Raw genomic sequence first — 23,036 nt, forward strand, 5'->3', positions numbered from 1 at the left:
GCCAGGACACCACCAGAGAACAGAGACCTCTGAACTCCACCTCTTCCAGATGGGCACCCCATCACACAAGTGATGCATCAGTGTAGGAAAATGGCTCCCTGTTGCAGTTACCCCCCACCTTTTGCCTGATACTGATGCTGACTTGACTGAGAAGTATGCTGGGACCCTGCTAACCAGGCCCCAGCACCAGTGTACTTTCACTAAAAATGTACTATTGTTTCCACAAGTGCCACACCCCCGGCACACAGATAAGTCCCTTGTAAAAGGTACCAGTGGTACCAAGAGCCCTGTGACCAGGGAAGGTCCCTAAGGGCTGCAGCATGTGTTGTGCCACCCTAAGGGACCCCTCACCTAACACATACACACTGCCATTGCAGATTGTGTGTGCTGGTGGGGAGAAAAAGGCAAAATCGACATGGCATCCCCCTCAGGATGCCATACCCACAAAATACTGCCTGTGGCATAGGTAAGTCACCCCTCTAGCAGGCCTTACACCCCTAAGGCAGGGTGCAATATACCACAGGTGAGGGCATAGTCGCATAAACAATATGCCCCTACAGTGCCTAAGGCTATTCTTAGACATTGTAAGTACAGTGTGGCCATATTAAGTATATGGTCTGGGAGTTCGTCAAAACGAACTCCACAGCTCCATAATGGCTACACTGGATACTGGGAAGTTTGGTATCAAACGTCTCAGAATAATAAACCCACACTTATTACAAAATGCGAACAGAGGGCATCTCAGAAGATGCCCCCTGTAATTTACCCAATCCTTCAGTGCAGGACTGACTGGTCAGTGCCAGCCTGCCACTGAGACGAGTTTCTCCCCCCCTGGGGTGAGTGCCATTGTGCTCTCTGAGGACAGAAACAAAGCCTGCACTGGGTGGAGGTGCTTCTCACCTCCCCCTGCAGGAACTGTAACACCTGCGGTGAGCCTCAAAGGCTCATCCCTTTTGTTACAGCACCCCAGGGCTAGTGGAGATGCCCGCCCCTCTGGCCACTGCCCCCACTTTTGGCGGCAATCAGGCGACCCTCTGCTTAGCCCAGTCTGTGACTGGCCCAAGAAGCCCCCCCCCCCCTGTGCCCTGCCTGCACCACTAGAGTGACCCCCGGGTCCTTCCATTGATTTCTATTGAAAACCCGATGCCTGCTAAGCACACTGCACCCGGTCGACACTGTGCCGCTGAGGGTGTGTTTTGTATGCCTACTTGTACCCCCCCCCCCCAAGTGCTCTACAAACCCCCCCTGGTCTGCCCTCCGAAGATACAGGTACTTACCTGTTGGCAGACTGTAACCGGAGCACCCCTGTTCTCCATAGGCGCATATGTGTTTTGGGCCCTCCTTTGACCTCTGCACCTGACCAGCCCTGTGCTGCTGGTGCGGTGACTTTGGGGTTGCCTTGAAACCCAAACGGTGGGCTGCCTATGCCCAGGAAACTGAACTTGTAAGTGTTTTACTTACCTCAGAAACTTAACCTTACTTACCTCCCCCAGGAACTGTTGATTTTTGCACTGTGTCCACTTTTAAAATAGCTTATTGCCATTTTAACCAATACAGTGTATGTTACTGCTCTAATTCAAAGTTCCTTACTTACCTGTGTGGAGTACCTTGCATTTTATTTATTTACTTCAAATCTTAAATCTTATGGTTCTAAAAATAAATTAAGAAAATATATTTTTCTATATAAAAACTATTGGCCTGGAGTTAAGTCTGAGTGTGTGTTCCTCAATTATTGCCTGTGTGTGTACAACAAATGCTTAACACTACCCTCTGATAAGCCTACTGTTCGACCACACTACCACAAAATGGAGCATTAGAATTATCTAATTTTGCCACTATCAGCCTCTAAGAGGAACCCTTGGACTCTGTGCACGCTATCTCTCACTTTGAGATAGTATATACAGAGTCAACTTCTTACAATCAGTCACCATTATCATCTCTGGGTAGGGAAGAGAGGGGTTCAGGGAAGGGGAGGGTCTGCCGCTGACCCAACTGAAGTCTGGAAACTACCACTGCAGATCTTTGCATTTTCCTCTGAAAGTCGAACGTGGTTGCAGAGGTCTCCTTGATGTTGGCCCACAGCAAAGCCTGCATATGCCACCTGGCATGCTCGACCAGCCGGATGTAGGAGGCCCTCAGTCCCAGCAGCTTCAGATTTGACCTCACTGAAATCTAGGACCAGAAAGATCGGCATCATAACCTGAATGTCCTGTACTCTCTTTCACGGGGGCAAGGCACGAAACCGAACCATTTCCAGAAATGCTCCAATGAAGTGCTGTGTCTGAGGAGTCAGGTGTGTATTTGGCATGTTGAAAGTGAACCCCAAAGATGACAGGAGGTTCGTTCTAGTCTGGAGTTGTTTGTTGAATGCCTGGGTTGAACCTGCCTTCAACAGCCAGTCATCGAGGTAAGAGAAGACTGGCACCCCTGAACTCCAAAATGTGCTGCCACCACCATCGCCATTACCTTCTTGAACACCAGAGGGACACTGGAGAGATCAAAAGGTAGCACAAAAAACTGAAAACGCCCCTGTCCCACCACAAAGCACAGGTAATACTTGTGGGCAATCAGGATGGGTATATAGAAATAGGTGTCCTACAGGTCTTATGCTACCATTCAGTGCCCAGGGACTAGGGCAGACAAGTACTGGGCAAGAGAGAGCATTTGAATTTCTCCTTCTATAGGAAAGCACTGAGATAGGTGCATGTCTAAAATAGTTTGGATCCCTCTCTTCTATTTGGACAGCAGGAAGCAGTGGGAGTAACAACCATGTCCTACTTCTAGCGCAGGCACCCTCTTGATAGCCTCTTTACCAATAAGGGATTTTGCTGCAAAACAGAAAGATGTTCCTCAGTCAGTCGTCGGGGAGATGGCGGAAGGTGTAGAGGCGGAGAAAGAAATGGTAGGGCATAGCCCTTCCGAACAATTTGAAGATCACACATTGTATGAAGTTATGGCCTGCCAACCCTGCAAAAATCATCAGATCCTGCCTCCAATTGTGTGGCTGTGCCCACTAAGAGCACGCTAAAGGTATTTTGCAGATGGGGATTGGAGAGGAGGGGTAGCGGAACGGGCGGCCCGTTGACCTTGGCTGTGGTGGGCAACACAGATGTGATGGTGAAATAGCTGGGAGCCATGCTGGGACTGGATTGGCTGGCAGTCTGAGGTACCTCTGCAGGTAAGGCTGTTCCGGATGGCGAGGAGAGGCAGATGAGCCCAGGGAGAGTGCCGGGTTCCTGCTTTCCTCGAGCCGCTGGAGAGAAGAGTCTGCCTTGTCTCCAAAAAAGTGAGCCCCTTTGAATGGCATGCCCATGAGGAATGAATAGAAATCAGTAGAAAAACGGTGGACAGCAGCTGGAAATGGCACAGTGGTGCTAATAGCCCACTAAATGGAATCAGTGGTGTCCAAGTTACTGCGCATCATGAACTTGGCAGCATCTCAGTTATCCTGAATGGCCTGGGCAAAGACAGGTCAGAGGTCTTCGACGACAAGTGGGACCCAAAAGGTGTGGGAATGTTGCCCCAGTACAAAGCTGGCATTTTCTGACCTAAGCACCAAGCTGGTGGATGAAAATACTTGCTTGTCAAGGGTTTCAACACGCTTTGGTTCTCTATTATCGGGAGTAGCTGGGAATGTGTTGGGGATAGTTTTGCTTGCGGAAACTTGCACCACCAAGCTTTCAGGGGAGAGGTGATAAGATAAATATGTGGGATCGGCAGGGGCGTCACACAATTTGGCGGTTGACCGGTGGACCAGAGCAATGTTCGGCCCATGATCCCAATAAGGTGTGTGTTAATCTTTATTAAATGGCAGAAGTGGCTTAGTAGAGGTTTGTCACGGCTGGTGAACTTCTGTCAATATATTAGTTTGTACCTCCAAGGTGAGAAGTTAGAGGTCAAGGACTTTACCATGAAGTAGGAAGCAGACTCCTCAGTGGCTGGTCCACCAGATAAGAGAGGACCTATTTTAGGGGAGGTATGGAGACCACTAGCCCCCTGCAAATTATCATACCAATTGTTGTCTTCGTAGGGTTGAGCCAACTCATCACCCGCTTCATAATCATTATCCAAGTCCATGCCAAAATGTGAAGAGTGTATGTGGTGTCTTTCTTATGGAGATAGCAGACCAGGTGGAGGAAGCGGTGAATCAACTGTAGTCGGATGCAGTGTTAGGCAAGGTCAGACCAACGCCATCTCAGAGTTTGACAGCATTATGTGTAGCTCTTTGTCCAGTATAGATGGATTCAGTACCGGCGTCAATGTTCCAGGGACTGGCGTGGATCATGGAAACCGGAGGTAGAGTTCCCACAGGAGCCAGAGGCATCATAACATGCTTGGAAAGTCCAACTAGTGCTAAGGGCAAACCCGCAGGTGGTACTTAGTTGGAAGGACTCTCAGCTCCTTGGGGCCGGAAGGCATGCCAGAGGAGTTGGCAAGGATCCGAACAGCCAGAGCATGACTGCATGGAACCTTTGATCTGTTGGAAGTGGCAGTCGGACCAAGAAACTTGGTCATCCGAGAACTAGCTGTGGGATTGGCTCTGAAGTCAGCCAATTCAGGGATATGGATCGAGATCCACTACTCAGCTCCTCTGCTGTCTCCTGTGAATAAGAATGGAGAGAGGGGACCAAGTCCCACTTTGATTTCTTCAGTTTCTTTTAGAATTCCAATCTTTCTTTTTGCAAGTTCAGACATCTCAGTTTTTTTGCATCTATTATCTATTAACCCAACCTGAGGAGCCAATTTTCATTAAAGCACATACCGTATATAAATCTATTGTACATCTTAGTTTTACAGGTTTCTCGCATTATAAAACACACCCTTAATAATAACTGTAGTCCCAAACTAAAAGATGGGAATATGCTGCAGCACACAACCATCTTAACAAGGACATTTTTATAGTATAACTCACATAACAAGCCTTCTTCCTCCCAGCCGTACATATACAAACAGCAGTGCTGAGAAACTATGTGCTGAGAGCAGTCAAACAAGGCCGCATTTTGGTCAATGCTTCTTCTGTTTGTATACGAATCTTCATGTGGCCAATAAAAGCTCATCCCCTGCAGATCCCATCGTAAGTGGGACTTAGGTTACAACTCTCTTTTTTGTGGAACATGCCGGGGACTTGATGTCAAAAATACCCATGTTGTTTTTGAAATTGTTGGAGATTCTCCATTTCCTCCGGAAGGAGGAGTTATGTATAAATGTATGAAAGACTAAATAAATGACTTGAGAGGGGGTCTACAACTCTTAAATCAAATATCAGTCTCATGCATGTCCCACAGAACAGGTTTTGGAATTTAACTGTCTTGGCATCCGAGTTTCAGATAATACTAAGTGGTTCAACAAAATGCTAAGAGTACGGCCATATCACTACGCAGACTGGGTGTAATAAGAAGGTTCTCATATTTTGGGGGAGAGCAATTTTACCCACCCAAACGTTAACTGTGCCGAAGTCGTAACAACTACAGCGTTTGACACAAAGATAAAGGGCCTTGTACACTGCATGAGCCTGTTACAGAGAACACCTTCCCTAACATGGCTGCTTAAGTCTCCCCACAGCTATAATGAAATAAGTAATATGTGAATTCAGTCACAAATAATGTGGTGGTGCACCCAGAAAAAACAAGTCCAAAGCATCCAGTTTAGAATGTCCTCTTTATTTTTCTATTTATGCTCTAAAAGACTACTGAATAAAGCATTTATAATGGTTTAAACATATATGAATCTGGGTTGGGAAGAGAAGATCAATAAGACAGTAGTATCTGTCATTAAACAAGGGTCATATGGGGTTCCAAGGCCCAACCTTTCTGCAGTATGAAACTAGGCCCCTGAGTAGGAGTTCCTTTAGTTGAAAAGTAAGTGGATAACTGAACCCTACCATAAATGGATGGGTACTCATAACATGAAAGCAACATTTGATAAATTTTATCTTGGAATCTTATCATATGCAGCTCTGATTAGGACAAGAATATTGTCGCTAAACACAGACTAATCTCAATTCTAAAACGAGATTGGATACACTCAGCAAAAGGAGCCATTAGGCTCTGTAAATCCTGCAGCACAACCTAGATGGGTTATTGCTTTTTTCTCATTTTCTTGTGGTTTTACAGGGTTATTCAGGAAAACATCTGATATTTGGCACTTTATTATGTATCTAGAAGGGTGATTCTGGCCTGCAAACTAAAGTTTAAGTTCAGTGTATTTCAAAAGTATGTTTGTTGCTCTTGTGTGCCCATGAAACATGTAACTTACCTTGTTCTGTAACTATTCTAAAGATAATCAAATAAATTATGCACTTTTTATTGGGCATCAAGCACTACTCTCCTATTTACTTTCTTGTATGTGTACTGTTAATTACTGTTGATAGTAATGTTAAATTCTATGGGTTACCCTGCCTCCCAACAAATAAATGAGCTGTTGCTACATGTAATAATGGATGGCCATTTCAAGGGGGAAAACACCCCTTGGGAGGCCAATGTAGCAGCCTTTACTCTGGTAGATTGAACTATGATGCCCTATAAGATTTCTATCCTAATAAGCTCAAACAATACCTCCTCTTCATCACCTTTCATTAATTTGATTTTTAAGATAATGTTTTCGATATCTCTTCAACCAGCACTTCCAACCTTTGTAAGTGAAGTAAAGAAGTGTTACTACTAACCCACGTAATCATCTTCAATTTACAGATCTTGCAAAGAAGGACAGCTAAATTGCTTTACTGGGACTTATAACTGTGACACAAAGTTCAATGGCAAGCCAACATAAAGCAATTACAATTTAAACTTTAGAGAATTCAGACTGTTTTCTCAAATCAATGCCATTGCTCTTGGCCTGAAGGTTCATTTAAAACACTGAACCATGATTTTTCATCTACCCGACCAGTGCCCATAACATGGTTAGTTTAAATATTCAAAAAGGTGACTCACTCTTTTAACCATGCTTTCTTGTTGAGATTCAAGGAATTCAAGCAGTTCTGCTCTGGTTCCATTGTTCCAGATTAAATAGGGGCTTTCTGTATTGCTGTTGAGTATCTTCAGAATCTAGGAAGAAGAGTTAAAATCAAGTGTAAATTATAGTAATGCAATCCAAGAAGAACGTAATATACCGGAGTGATATTAAATTAAAATTGGATAGTAAAATGAGATAGCTCAGAGTCGATTCACAGTAAAAGAAACTATCACTAAACAACTTTCTAAATGCAAAGTAGAAATTATATCACAATCTTTCAAAGACTAGGCATTTATGTCTACATATGTACACACTCAAATATATGCATGTGCGAGTGTAAATACGTTTATATACAAATATAACATGTGATTCACAGACAAATCAGATCATCAAGAAGGCAGTTGTTATTATCTTGTGCTTTCAATGTCTTATTAAGTTTGAAACTGGACTAAAATAAAATATCACAAATCTTGGAAGAAAATATACTGCTACTAAGGACTAAGAAACAGGTAAACAGCTACTAAGGACTAAGCAACAAGTAAACAATGTTTACTGTTCATTCAAGGAATAGCAACTCAAATGTGTTTAAAACACTTTCTTATGTGCGGGATAGAGATGTAAAAACAGTCACAGAGTATTAGCGTCTCTGAAGGATATGAAGTGAAGTCATTCATTAACTAAGAATATAGCTAATATTTGTTCAAGTGAATTGCATCATCGCTGCATGACAACATAATCGGAGTTGAGAGGCTGATTTTGACAAAGTGTGTTACTTAAGTGACACAATAAAGGACAAAATCAGTGCATATAAAGTTGGCCGAATATTAGCAAGTGAGAATCATATGCTCAATACCCCAGAATGCTACTGATTAAGCAGTAAATATTGACTAAGCATGCCAAATGGATACAAGGAGAGTGTATTGGTATTAGAACAAAATACACATAGTACTCTGTACCTCAGGTGGACTTGATACAGCCATACTCCTAGAGACGTAGGGTGTCAGCAGGCCAGCCAAACTTTTTCTTACAGTAGGGTTTTCAGGAGTATCAGATAAATATCCTCCAAGCCGGCTCAAAGAAAGGAGGCTCAACCTTGCCAAGCTATTGGCCACTTCCTGTCAAAAGAAACATGGAACAACATAGATTTGAGTTTACAAAGCAGGATTCATAATGTCGAAGGTAGCAATGAGACTGTGTGATTCAAAGCATAAATGACTTGCCAAAAAGTCACAAGGCACCTTTTAAATAACCTAATAATTTCAGGATTTTAAACCAATACAAATCTCATGCCACTAACAATTTTCTGCTATGAACGAAATGCAAATTTAGATCGTAATGGATATTTTAGGAATAAAATATATAATTGCTCAAAACAGAAAAACTGGTTATTTGAGGGCAAGGGTCAGGAAGGGAATCCACACACACTTTTCCTATTAAGGCCAATCAGTTTTTTGTGGATGCGATAACATCATCCATAGAATACAGCATTGGACAGCCATCCGCAAATAAACACTGTCTAGTATATCAATAGAAGTAATCCCACCATGTTGGCAACAGTAGAGGTGAAGAGGAACAAGGCAGAACCTAACTAGTGACTTAGGACAAGGGATAAATGAGAGGGAATCAATCAGACAACTATCGCTTGATTAGTGTCAGGATTAACAATATGCCAAAATGGGTAATCACAGTGCTATCCGCCTTGTCTCTCTCAATGGTTTCTCTCGGTTACATTAAAGTCTCTAGAAATAAGAGCAAGACAAGGAAGCCCCAGAACTATTGGCTATCATTACTGCCTCCACACTGATCCACGTTTACAGTGTGTGGGGGGTGGACTGCACACATGGTCATAAGAAACTCTAAGGCCATTTGAAATGAGTGTAGGGCATTTAAACAGCACCAAAACAATTGAAGAAGAAATACAAGGGACACAAATGCAACCGGACACCAACTTCTAAAAATAGTTACTTGTTTCTTAATTGTGAACAAGTACTGGCAAATTCAATGAATTTGACCCAAAAGCTTTTTTCAGGATAAACTTTGGTAAGTATCAATGCGGTTACTTTGAGTTACTTCAGGTGATTAACTCTGGCAGGGAGCCAGCCAGTGGTACCAGCAAGGTCCCCAAACTAGTTACTTTGTCTAGAAAAGAATTCCTCAGTTTGGTTACAGCGTCAGTGGCTCCTTGCCATTGGCTTCTATGGCGTGGTCCTGATGAAAGGGATACAGCATGCTGAAGATTCTTCTCAGTCGTCAAGGTCTTCCTCAGGCTATTTCTCAGTCTACAGGCTTGATGAGCTGATCCCCGCCATGGGGGTCCTTAAAGTCCTTTTGAGCCTTGGCAGAAGTCCAGTCTCCACTGGGCTGCCATTCACCCAATACAGTGGTTTCCTTGTTTTCACAGTAACTTGTATTCTGGGCAACGTAGCTGCACTCCAACCACTCTCCCATGTGTAGCAGACTAGGGGCAACTTTTGAGTGTAGAGCCTTGGTCCCTTTGGCTGCACGGCAGTAAGGAGCGGCAAATTCAGGAATCTTGGCTACCAACTCACCCCAGCAGGTATATTCTGCTGTTGTGGCCCTGTGCTGCAAACAGGTCAGCCAACTAACCCTTGGCGTCTCTTGCTTTGGCTGGGCTCAAGTGTTGACTTCTCCACAAGCAGGTCGCAACAGGCACAGTCCCTTCTCCTTTGCTACCCACCAGGTTCAGCAGGTGCAGTCCAAACCAGTGTTCTCTCTCTTCGTTTGGTCCATGGTGCAACAAGGCAGTCATTCTTCTGTCTTCTTCTGGAGTCCAATGAGATCTGAGTTCTGGGTGCCAGGGGTGCTCTTTTTATGTCCAGAAAAAGCCCTAAGGGGAAGCTGTGGTCACTGCCAATGGGCTATCAGGTTAGCACACGCCTGATGACAACTTCCTGTGAAGCATGGCATCTAGCTATCACAGAAATCTGTTCTGACACTCTCAAGATGACAGAACTCCTCTCTCGACGTGTAGAGCTCCCTAGCACAACCCAGGGGTGAGGCTACCCAGGGGGCTACATGAAAAAACGGTTTGACATCTGGCTTCCCCTCTCTGTCCCGAGTGCCAGTCTGTCTTCCTAAACAACAGAGCAGCTGCTCTTCCAAGTGTTTACCATTTGCCCTTCAAAGGCAGCTTTCCCCTCTGACGCTCACTCCTTAGGCCAACACCAGTGTGGCTACCTGCCAGGGAAAGGTAACACATCTCCTTCAGGCAGTCTTCCATTGTGCCCTTTCCTGGGAGTCATTCACTTGTCTCCCTAGGAGGGCAGAAGGCTGTCGGTGAGGACAATCCTAGTGTGCAACAATACACAGGCACTGAATAACATTGGGCAACTAACTTGGTAACTTCTAAAGTTGCACTTTGCCCACCAGTGACATTAAATTCGAGGTAATCATGAAATATGATTTAATGTTCTTATTCTTCTTACAGTACCAACATTAGTAGTCCCAGTCAGAAATTAGCAAGGCTGAGGTGTATCTATTAAAGGGGAAACTGCAGTTTTCCATTATCTTAAATGGTAAAGATGAATTAGCAGTTTAAAACTTCTTTATCAGTCTGCAATGGCAGTCTGGGAGACATGTTTTACAGTGTCATACCGGTGATGACACAACTAGTGCTGCAGTCCACAAGAGACACTTAAATTTACAGGCCTTAGGTGCCCCTAGTGCTATTTGCTAAACACTTACAAGCAAGTTGAGCTAATGCAATTGGGTGTACGCCAAACGTACAAGTTACTTACCTTCGGTAACGATATATCTGGTAGAGACATATTCTAGTTGCAGATTCCTTACCTTTGAATTTCCCCAGGCATCAGACTGGATCTGGAGATTTTTCTTCGAGCAGTACCTCTGTGCACAATCAGGTGGCGTTGGTCGATTCCGGGGGTGCCGTGTTCGCCGGGATGACAACGTCATATTTAGGCGCCACCCCGGCATGCTGACGTCAAGTTTCTTTTCACGACTTTCCACGCCAGTAGCGCGGATCCTTGAAGAACACAGTGTTGCGCCAAAACTAGGGCTCTTAAAAGGAAGTTCCTGTACCAAGAAAGTAGTTTCGCAGAGCGAGGAGGATAGGCGGGTCGGTAAGGAATCGGCAACTAGAATATGTCTCTACCAGCTATATCGTTACCGAAGGTAAGCAACTTGTACATCTGATAGAGACTTCAAGTTGCAGATTCCTTACCTTTGAATAGGTACCCGAGCAATACCATCCCCGGTGGTGGGCTGCGAACCAAGATCACACCAAGAAGTCCTGCAGGACCAAAAGGCCAAAGTAGCCGTAACTTCGGATCTGACTATCTAGACACTAGTGTATGGTAAAAGTGTGCAGAGATGCCCACGTCGTTGCCTGACAGATGTCCAGGACTGGAACGCCCCGTGCTAGCGCTGGGGTAGCAGCAGTAGCTCTGGTGGAGTGAGCGCACAAACCTTCAGCAAGTTGCTTTTTAGCCAGAGCGTAGCACACTTTGATGAATAAGAGTACCCACCATGAAATGGTCCTCTTCTGCACCGCCTTCCCGTTCTTTGTACCCACGTATCCCACAAAGTTGATTGTCCACCCGGACGTCTTTGGTACGATCAAGGTAGAACGCCAACGCTCTTTTTGGGGTCCAGACAGTTGAGTCTCTCCTCTTCACGAGAGGGATGTGGGGGTACATAAAAGGTAGGCAAGGTGATGGACTATCCGACATGGAAGGGTGTCACTACTTTAGGTAGGAAAGAAGCCCTCATGCGAAGTACCACTTTGACAGGATGCATGGCCAGGAAAGGTGGCTTAGATGACAAAGCCTGGAGCTCACTTACTCTGCGGGCAGAGGTAATGGCGGCTAAAAAGACAGTCTTGATGGTTAAGAGCCATAAAGAGCAGTTGTGAAGCGGCTCAAACAGGGCACACATAAGGTATGTTAATACCAGGTTTAGATCCCATTGGTGCATGATGAATGGGATAGGAGGAAAGAGATGTGTGAGACCTTTAAGAAACCTTCCAACAATAGGAGATTTAAATAAGGAAGGCTTTTCTGGTAACCTGAAGAATGCAGAGATAGCAGAAAGATATCCCTTACGAGTGCCCAGTGTGGAACCCTGCTGGGCAAGGGAAAGAATAAAGAGGAGGACTTGAGAAAGAGGAGCAGATAGAGGATCGACAGATTTGTCGATGCACCATGCCAGAAATTACTCTGACAGGCGTATACGGTTTTGGTTGAGGGACGCCTGGCTGCCAAGATAACATTACAGACTTCAGGTGGCAGGCCAAAAGACGTCAACTGTCGCTGCTCAATCTCCACGCAAAGAGGCGAAGGGTGGACAGGTTTGGATGGAGGACCCTCCCCTGCTGCTGCGACAGAAGGTCCTCCCGAAGAGGCAGTCTGATCGGAGGAGCTATGGCCATGCTCAACAGCTCAGGATACCAGACTTTTTGTGCCCAGTCCGGAGCCACAGGTATAACTAGGGCCCGGTCTTGCCGGATCTTCTTCAGAACTCTGGGCAGAAGGGGTATGGGTGGAAAGGCGAAGAGCCTCTTGACAAAGGGTCCACGACCCCACTAGGCCTGGTTTGTTGCAGTGCCACATGGCGGTGGTGTTGTCTGTGAACATTTGCACTGCTTTCCTCTTGCGAGAGGGAAGGAATGCTTTCAATGCTAGTCGAATCGCTCAGAGCTCCAGATGATTGATATGGAGCCCTATTTCCACCGCCTCTGATCTCCGTCTCTCCCATGTGGCCACCCCATCCCAGGAGTGACGCAATCTGTCACAACTGTAAGACCTGGCTGGAGAAAGGAGAGGGATTTGTTAACCACCACTGCAGGTCTCTCGCAGTTCCTTTCCGAGATCAGGACCTTGTAGGAGAGATTCCCCTGATGCTGCGCCCACTGGAACTTCAGGTCCTACTGCAGAGCCCGCATATGCCATCTGGAATTTTGAACTAGCAGGATGCAGGAGGCCATGAGGCCCAGCAGCCTCAGAGTCCTTCTCACCAATATCCAGGACAGAGGCTGAAACATCGGTATCATAGCCTGAATATCCTGGACTCGCTTTTCGGGTAGATATGCCAGAAACTGCAGTGTATCCAGAACAGCTCCGATGAAAGGGAGCATCTGAGAAGGAGTCAGATGTGACTTTGGCACGTTGATAGTGAACTCCAGCGACTACAAAAGGTTTGCTGTAGTCTGGAGGTGGGAGACGACTGTCTGGGGAGAGTTCGCCTTCAACAGCCAATTGTCGAGATAGGGAAAGACTGGGACCCCTAACCTGCACAGATGAGCTGCCACCACTACCATCACTTTTGTGAACACCCGAGGGGCACTGGTAAAGCGAAAGGTGAGCACGGTAAACTGAAAGTGCTCGTGACCTACCACGAATCGTAGGTAACGTCTGTCAGCCGGTAAGACGGGAATGTGGAAGTATGCGTCCTGCAAGTCCAACGCTACCATCCAGTCTCCGGGATCCACGGCAGAAAGGACCTGAGCCAATGTCAACATTCTGAACTTCTCCTTTTGGAAGAAGGGGTTGAGGGACCGAAGATCTAACATAGGACGAAGACTTTTGTCCTTTTTCAGCACCAGAAAGTAGCGGGAATAGCAACCACAACCTAAACCTGTGCAAAGGAACCCTCTCTTATAGCTCCTTTGGCCAAAAGGGCTTGGACTTCCTCGCGGAGAAGTGCCATATCATCCTCTGATACTTGTTTCTGTGAAGGTGGCATGACTGAAGGAGGTGTCTCGAAGGGGAGAGAGTAGCCCCTTCGGACAATCTGGAGGACCCACCTGTCCGAGGTAATGGATTGTCATTGAGGCAGGTGATGGCGATTCCTGCCGCCAACTGGTTCCTGGTGTACCCACGTACTAGGACGACTTGGAGGCTGTGGAGGGGGTGGGGGTGGACTGGCCGACCCACTGGCTCCTTGATACCCAGGGGCGTGGGATCCTGCAGCCGCACAGGGGCTGTACAGCATGCGCGGGTCGATGGCCAGGGGAGAAGGACGCGGTTGGGTGCCCCTTCCATAGCCACGAAAGGGGCGAAAGGTGGACTGCTGGGGTCTAGAAGCGGGTGTGGCTGTGGCTCGGGAATCCTTAAAGAGCTCAAACGCAAGTCCGCCTTGTCTCCGAAGAGACGTGTGCCATCAAAGGGCATGTCCATCAAGGATTGCTGGACATCAGCTGAAAAGCCAGATGTCCTTAGCCAGGTGTGGCATCTCAATGCCACTGTCAATGCAACTGATCTGCCCAGAGTCGGCTGTATCCAGTCCACAACGAATCATGAACTTCGCTGCATCCCTCCCATCTGTTACGGCTTGGGAAAGGATAGTCTGGGCCTCCTCAGGAACTCTAGGCAGCACTTGCGCGACCGTATCCCAGAGAGTATGGGAATAGCAGCCCAAAAGGCATGCAGTGTTCACGCAGCGTTAGACTGTTGGAAGAAAACAACTCCTTCCCCAAATTATCCAGTCTTTTTGATTACCTATCCGGAGATGCGGCAGGGAATGCGCCAGATGAAGAGGAAGACTGGATGACAAGGCTCTCAGGCATGGGGTGTTGGGTGAGGAATATCAGGTCTGTCGGCACAGGCCGATTGCGGCGGGCAATCGTCCTATTCACAGGAGCCCCTGTGCTGGGTCTGGACCAAGTACCCAAAAGGACATCTGTCAGTGCCTCATTAAAGGGAAGAAGGGGTTCGGAAGAGGAAGATCCCGGCTATAGCACGTCAGTTAGGATATTAAGCCTAACCTCCACAGAAGGTAGCTCGAGGTCCGGGACCTCAGCCACCCTTCTCACCACCATGGAATATGAGGCACCCCCCTCCGTAGCCACAGTAGGAAAAGAGAGCATACCAGTGTCAGGGGAGGTGTCTAGACCATTGGCATCCCCCAAATCCTGCACCCAGTCCATCTAGACCTGTGCAGCTTAGGGCCCACTTCGGTGTCAAGCCGATGGAGTCATTTCTGAACTTTAGAGGGGTGAGGAGGGGCAATGAAAGCGGCCACAGCTGCAGATCTTTTACTGTCTCCTCTGATAACTCGACCTGATCAGATTGGTTTCCTTGGTGCTGGGCTCACTGGGACTTAAGATTCCACTGGAGAGCCTGCATATGTCAGCTAGATTGTTTCAGTAGCAGGATACAGTTGTGTAAGGAACTTCCTTCCTTTGCATGGTTACTCTTTGACATGTTGCCTTTTGTTGATGCCAGTCATGATTGAAAGTGTGCTGGGACCCTGCTATCTATGCCCCAGCACCAGTGTTCTTTCCCTAAACTGTACCATTGTTCCCCCAATTGGCACACCCCTGGCTCACAGAAAAGTCCCTTGTAAATGGTACCCCTAGTGCAAAGGCACCCTGTGGCCAGGGAAGGTCTCTAAGGGCTGCAGCATGTATTATGCCACCCTGGGGACCCCTCACACAGCACATGCACACTACCTCACAGCTTGTGTGTGCTGGTGGGAAGAAAATGACTAAGTCGACATGGCACTCCCCTCAGGGTGCCATGCCCACCTCTCACTGCCTGTGGCAAAGGTAAGTCACCCCTCTAGCAGGCCTTACAGCTTTAAGGCAGGGTGCACTATACCACAGGTGAGGGCATAGTTGCAGGGGTACACACTATGCCCCTACAGTGTCTAAGCAAAACCTTGGACATTGTAAGTGCAGGGTAGCCATAAAGAGTATATGGTCTGGGAGTCTGTCAATTACGAACTCCACAGTTCCATAATGGCTACACTGAAATCTGGGAAGTTTGGTGCCATTTTCTCCCCACCAGCACACACAAGCTGGCAAGCAGTGTGTCTGTGCTGAGTGAGGGGTCCCCAGGGTGGCATAAGACATGCTGCAGCCCTTAGAGGCCTTCCCTGGCATCAGGGCCCTTGGTACCAGGGGTACCAGTTACAAGGGACTTACCTGGATGCCAGGGTTTGCCAATTGTGGAGACAAATGTACAGGTTAGGGAAAGAACACTGGTTAGCAGGCCTCAGCACACATTCAAATCATAACTTGGCATCAGCAAAGGCAAAAAGTCAGGGGGTAACCATGCCAAGGAGGCATTTCCTTACCCCTGCCTTTAGAAATCCTCCATCTTTAGTTTGAAGGATTCCCCCAATAGGAATAGGGAGAGGGATGTGCCCCCTCCCCTCAGGGAGGAGGCACAAGGAGGGTGTAGCCACCCTCAAGTACAGTAGCTATTGGCTACTGCCCCCCTGACCTAAACACCCCCCTAAATTTAGTATTTAGGGACGACCCTGAAGCGAGGAAATCAGATTCCTGCAACCTACAACAAGAAGGACTGTTGACCTGAAAGCCCCGCAGAGACAACGGAGATGACACTGACTTGGCCACAGCCCTACTGGCATGTCTCCAGGCTCAAAGAACCTGCACATCGACACATCCGACAGGGACAAGTGACCTCTGAGGACTCATAGGACTGCCCTGAACCCGAAGGACCAAGAAAACTCCCGAGAACAGTGGCACTGTTGAAAAACTGCAACAACTTTGCAACTTTAAAGCAACTTTCAAAGAACTCTCTTTCACACTCTGCACCCTACACCCCGAGCTCGTGTTCAGGAGAACCAACACCGCAGAAAGGACTCCCAGGCGACGATGTGGGCACCCTGAGTCGACCTCCCCCCCCCCTGCACACCCACAGCGACACCTGCAGGGAGGATCCAGAGGCTTGCCCCCCCCGACTGCGACTGCCTGTTAACAAGGAACCTGACGCCTGGACCAAGCATTGCACCTGCCCCCCCCCCCCCCCAGGACCGAGAGGAACCACCTACCAGTGCAGGAGTGACCAGCAGACGGCCCTCATCCTAGCCCAGTCGGTGGCTGGCCCAAATAGCCCCCTGTACCCTGCCTGCATCGTCTAAGTGACCCCCGGGTCCCTCCACTGCTTTCAATAGCAAACTCGATGCCTACTTTGCCTACTGCACCCGGCCGCCCCTGTGCCGCTGAGGGTGTGTTTTGTGGGCTTGTGTGTGTCCCCCCCTGTGCGCTACAAAACACCCCTGGTCTGCTCCCCGAGGACGCAGGTACTTACCTGTAAGCAGACTAGGACCGGAGCACCCCTGTTCTTCAAAGGCACCTATGTGTTTTGGACCCTCCTTTGACCTCTACACCTGACTGGCCCTGTGTTGCTGGTGCGGTGGCTTTGGGGTTACCTTGAACCCCCAACGGTGGGCTTCCTATGCCCAGGAGACTGACTGTGTAAGTGCTTTCCTTATCTGAGAAACTTAACCAAACTTACCTCCCCCAGGAACTGTTGATTTTTGCTGTGTCCACTTTTGAAATAGCTCATTGCCATTTTAACCAAAACGATGTATACTACTGTTTTAAATCAACGTTCTATACTTACCTGTGTGATGTACCTTGCATTTTATGTACTTACTTAAAATCTTGAATCTTGTGGTTCTAAAATAAATTAAGAAAATATATTTTTCTATATAAAACTACTGGCCTAGAGTTGAGTCCCTCATTTATTGCCTGTGTGTGTGTACAACAAATGCTTAACACTACCCTCTGATAAGCCTACTGCTCGACCACACTAGCACAAAATAGAGCATTAGAATTATCTAATTTTGCCACTATCAACCTCTAAGGGGAACCCTTGGACTCTGTGCACACTATCTTTCACTTTGAGATAGTATATACAGAGCCAACTTCCTACAAGTAGGCAATCAGGCCCACCAGTCTCAGCGTCCGCCTCACTGAAATGCAGGACTGAGGATGAGATATTGTGATCGTTGCCTGGGTAAACTGGACTTTCTGCTTTGCTGGGTAGGCGCAGGATCGCACCATGTCCAGGTGGTTCTGATGAAAGGGAGAATCTGAGAAGGAGTCATATGTGACTGACATGTTGATAGTGAACACCAGCGAATGCAGGTCTGCTGTAGTCTGCAGGTCGATGACAACTGCCTGTGGGGAGACCACCTTCAGCAGACAGACAATGTGGTAGGGGAAGAAGACTGGTACTTCCAATCTCCACAGATGTGCTGCAACCATTCATTCATGAACACCCAAGGGGCAATGGTGAGAACAAAGCGGAGCACAGAGAACTGGACAAGTTCCTGGCCGACCATGAAACATAATAACGTCAAAGGGCTTGCAGGATGGGGATATAAAAACAGGAGTCCTGCAGGTCCAACACTGTCATCCAGTCTTCAGGGTTGAACATAGAAAGCATCTGAGCAAGTGTTAGCATCTTGAATTTCTTCTTCCTCAGGAAGGAATTGAGAAGGTGCAGATCTAAGATAGGGTGAAGGTCTCCGAATGACAAGTAAGTTGGGCGATGCCAATTGGGCACAAGCCAATTAAACATACCACTGTGTCAGAGCACATGGACTGAGTCATGTGTAGCAGGGCTCAGGAAATTTCATAGTGATTACACCAGTACCTAGCGGTGAGAAATGGGGGCAAAAAGTGGGGATAAACCTGCAAAATGCCTAGTTTCTTACAGAGGGAATCCGCCATCTTGAGTGGGCAGCGTGAGTCCTTCTGGGATATCAAGATGCAACACTTCAGAGAAAGTTGTCATCAGACGAGAAGGAATCTAGTAGCCCATTGGCTAGTGAATGATCTCACCTCGGGGCACATTCTGGGCCTAAAAGAGACACCCCCAGCCCAAAGAACTCAGATCATGCTTGACTAGAAAAAAAGAACTGAAGACGGACAGCCTTGCAGACCCTGGAACCAGCAAAGAAGTGGCTTCATCGAAGCTGCACTACACCAGCTGCTCCTTGGGCTAGCGAAGAAAATGACTGTGTCTGCTGTGTCCTTCTCATGGAGAAGCCATTCCCCAAGCCTAAATGAGACGGACACACCCAAAAGTCAGTTGGCTGACTTCCTATTCACAGCACAGGTCTAAAAATTTGAAGAAGTTTGTTGGGGCTAGTTGACTGCCCAGGTCATCACTCCTCACCACCAGGCAACCCATGAGACTAGGACCCGATGTTCAAAAGTTGCACCCGATTCTGCTGGACCCAGGAGAGTCTTTGGAGAGTATATTGGTCACCAAGGAGGAGAGTTATCACCAAAAGAAGGAAACTGCTATAACCGCTGTGAAGGGCGACTGGTAGCCCAGTGGCACCTGGACTTCTGCTGACCCATTGAAGACCTCGTGGGACATAGACCCCTGTGGACAGAATCACTTCACCAGGACTATGGAGCAAGAAGCATGCCTAGGAAGACCCCTGTTGACTGCACAGCAACTTCAGCATCCTCTATTACTTCAATCAATCAATCAATCAGGGAATTTGTAAAGCGCACTACTCACCCGTTAGGATCTCAAGGCGCTGATTGGAGCGGGTGGCTGCTACTGCTCCAACAGCCTAGTCTTGAGAAGTTTCCTGAAGGTAAGGAGGTCGGTGGTCTGACGCAGGTGGGTGGGAAGAGTGTTCCACATCTTGGTGGCGAGGTACAAGAATGATCAGCCGCTGGATGTCGTTCTGCAGATGTGTGGGACTGTGGCGAGCTCGGTGGAGCGGAGCTGTCGGGTCGGGGTGTAGGAGGAGAGCCTTCTGTTGAGATATTCTGGTCCAGTGTTGTGCAGTGCCTTGTGAGCGTGGATGAGGAGTATGAAGGTGATTTTCTTGTTGATGGGAAGCCAATGCAGGTCTCTCAGGTGGCCTGTGATGTGGCAGTGGCGGGGGATGTCAAGGATGGGGTGTGCAGAGGTGTTCTGGATGCGCTGCAGCCTTTTCTGGAGTTTGGCCGTGGTTCCTGCGTGGAGGGCATTGCCATAGTCCAGTTTGCTGCTTATGAGGGCTTGGGTGACTGTTCTTCTAGTTTCTGTGTGGATCCATTTGTAGATCTTTCGGAGCATGCGGAGGGTGTTGAAACAGGAGGAGGAGATGGCGTTGACTTGCTGGGTCACAGATAGTGAGGGGTCCAGGATGAATCCCAGATTGTGTGCGTGGTCGGTGGCTATCGGAGCGGTTCCCAGTGTGGCAGGCCACCAGGAGTCATCACATGCGGAGGGGGCGGAACCGAAGAAGAGGAGCTCAGACTTGTCGGAATTCACTTTAAGGCAGTTGTTCTTCATCCATTCGGCTATGGCCTTCATTCCTTCGTGGAGGTTGGTCTTGGCGGTGTCCTTGGTGAGGAAGAGGATCAGCTGGGTGTCACTGACGTATGAGATTATGTTGGGGTTGTGAGATCGGGTGATGTTAGCGAGCGGAGCCATGTAGATGTTGAAGAGGGTCGGGCTGAGGATCGAACCCTGGGGTACGCCGCAGATGATTTTGGTGGCTTCAGAGTGGAATGGGGGAGGCAGAGTCTCTTATTATTATTATTATTATTTGAATCAGAATCACTGCATAGAAGTCAATGGCTAGGAGCCACTGGCCCTGGAACTGGACTGAAGACTGCTATTCTTACAGACGGAACTGTTCTGTTGGACTTTGCTGGTCCCCTTGACTGCCTCTGTCGGAGTTGGTTGCCCAAATTTACTCTAAGTAACCTCCTTCCAGTCTGACAAGTTGTTCTTGAAAACATTTCTAAATGTCAAATTTGTTGAATTTGCCAATGCTTGTTTGTGGTTAAGTCAAATGCCTTGAATTACTATACCTTGTCAATTCTATATTTCCAGAAACCTCCAGTGGATATTTTCATTGTGGTGTCTAAAAATACAGTGTGATTTTTTTTTAATTGGTTGTCGGATTCCTTTGTTGTCTTGTTAATTTCTTCAACTGTTTTGGTGCTGTTTAAATGGTTTATACTAGTTCCTTTGTGTTAGCCTGACTGCTCACAGCCACAGCTACAGCTACCCATCGTTGAGCTAAGGTTTAAGACACAAAACTTGGCTGGCCTTAAAGGGGTTGAGGTAGTGTATCACACAGGTTGTTACGAAACTCGACTGGCCCTAAAGGGGATGGGGTAGTGTGTTACACAGGCTTTTCACACAACCACACAACTTAATACACCATGTTTCTTCACAAGTCGACAAATGTTGAAACAAAAAAATGGTCAGAAATTGACCGAAGTAGCTGTGAGGCCAAATGGAAAGACAGCAAAGTGGTAGTGCTCAGACCCGACCGTAAGTGCAGAGAAACCTCCTGTATGCCCGCAACATAGGGACACTTCTGGTGCAAGTGAAGAAAAGGAGGGGCAGGGGTTGGGGAGGGCTTTCACACGTGTTTGTCTTTTGCCTCATCCTTTCCATGAGGTACGGGTTGGACCGGAAATGGGATCTGATTCAATCATAGAACTGGTAGTAGTTGAAGGAAGGTTAGTAAACCTCCCAAGGAGAAGGCCAAGGCACCCATTTGGTGGACTTGCACTCCGGATGGGGCCAGGAATCTGCTGAAGATGTATAACATTTTCATTCAGAAACACTGATGGATCCGACCACCTCAGGTTGCATGGGCCTCAGACGCCTAATTCTCCATGGGCTTATTTGACAGTTCTTGATCCGGCGCCAGGTCAACAGAAGTCCACGGTCTTGCTAAATTGATTTGTGATGTGTGGCGTTGAGATTCATTCTCGTTTTCTTTGTAGGTTTTGAAGTAGGTGCAGATTCTGAGGATCTCAACCTCTGTCGGAATTTTGGGCATTCCTGTCATCCTACTAGCGCCCTTACTATAAGCATTTTGTCCTCCTTTTTCTTAAGCACTACATGATGCATCTTCTGACATGATGAGCAGGCTCCTACATTGTGGCTTGATCCCAAGCTACAGAGGCAGATGTTGTGGGGGTCTGTGGTGGACATCTGACCATCACAGTACCAACACGGCTTGAATCTGTACCGTTTTTGGCAGTGACATGCTGAACAGAAAACTTCACCTAAAAATATTTTTTGGGGTGAAAAACATCAACACGTCTTAGAAGGCTCTGGAAAGTGTTGATGGCACAGAAAAAAATAGAACTGACATCATCACGCCAATGGAGGTGCTTTATGGCTCCCGTGACATCACAAGGTGCTGTATGTACCGAAGTGGAGACAGTGACCTTATCTGTGAGGAAGAGCTATTGAAGAGTGTCCGGCTCTAGAGTGGCATCTGGGATATTCACACTGTGAAGAATCTGCTGAAAGCTATAATCTTTGTTCTAAATGTACTTGAAATATTTTAAAAGGTTCCTGAAAATATCAACCACTTAAATACGTGCAATACAACCTGGTCAGCATCTTCTGTTAGAAGATGCCAAATAGAGACCTCTTTGCATTAATGATAAAACCCATATACATTAAATATAATTTTGTAATTGTTTGGATTCCAGGATAAGGGTTGAAAGAACATAAAGCAGACAAAACATAAAACCTACTTACCTGCTGATTTGTGTCTTCACTCTTCTGAATACCGCTCTCTTCCAGTGTGTAGTCATAGTTAAAGGGATAAGCAACCAAGTGCCATAAAATCCCAGCATGAAACAAATGGGTCTGCAGCCAGAAATCAACTGCAAATGAACTGACACACTCCACTGCCAGTGCCAATAGTCGTGGAACCCTCTAAAAATGAGATCAGAAACGTTGTTTAGTTAACAAATGAACATGTTACATGCAGGAAATAGTTTTTTATGCAAAGCAATAAAATTCAGAAGTAAAGACTGAACAGTCAAACAAATACTACCCATCACTGTTCTTGTTTCATCTCTATGTTAACAAACAAGTAATGGCATGGTTGACCAGCCCCACATGACTGATATACACAGACAGATCTAACAAAAAAGCTCAATGTATGAAGTGCCTATTGGTGTGTCGTAATGACTGTTATAAACTTGCAGGATTCAGACTGGATTACCGAGAATGTGCCTAACAAAGACTTTGCAGGTAGCATTCTAGAAAATAAAATTAATTATTGAGAAAACCCAGTGCTCTCCCAAGTCAAGAGCCTATGTAGTCCTGTAGTACAGAAAGGATTTCAAAGAAGAGGGATATAACCTTTCAGGGGCTGTGTGAATTATTCCCAGTGGGAAGTATTGAGCAATTCTTCCGCTAGAGATGATTATGATGCTTCACCAGGCAGATTCAGTAAGATGCTTCACTGATTCCTTTGTAAGAGGAAGGTTGTATATATAAAAAAGATCTAATTCATTTGAGAGCCACACGTCTCACTGGAGCATCTTATGGGTCTCTGAAGACTGCAAATCTATCCAG

The 23,036-nt window shown here is 47.0% G+C and overlaps 1 protein-coding gene across 2 annotated transcripts in view; it reads right to left on the minus strand.

The window, feature by feature from the left end:
- DNAJC13 (DnaJ heat shock protein family (Hsp40) member C13) overlaps positions 1 to 23,036 on the minus strand; it is an 876,382-nt gene that overhangs the window by 214,901 nt on the left and 638,445 nt on the right. For both annotated transcript variants that reach the window (XM_069211911.1, XM_069211910.1), the window contains 3 exons: positions 22,209 to 22,388; positions 7,908 to 8,066; positions 6,930 to 7,043 (listed from right to left, as the gene is read on the minus strand). In XM_069211911.1, coding sequence (XP_069068012.1) covers positions 6,930 to 7,043; positions 7,908 to 8,066; positions 22,209 to 22,388 — 453 coding nt within the window. The remainder of the gene's footprint in view (positions 1 to 6,929; positions 7,044 to 7,907; positions 8,067 to 22,208; positions 22,389 to 23,036) is intronic.

The sequence above is a fragment of the Pleurodeles waltl genome, chromosome 10, assembly GCF_031143425.1.
Source record: "Pleurodeles waltl isolate 20211129_DDA chromosome 10, aPleWal1.hap1.20221129, whole genome shotgun sequence".
In the NCBI taxonomy this organism is placed as follows: domain Eukaryota; kingdom Metazoa; phylum Chordata; class Amphibia; order Caudata; family Salamandridae; genus Pleurodeles; species Pleurodeles waltl.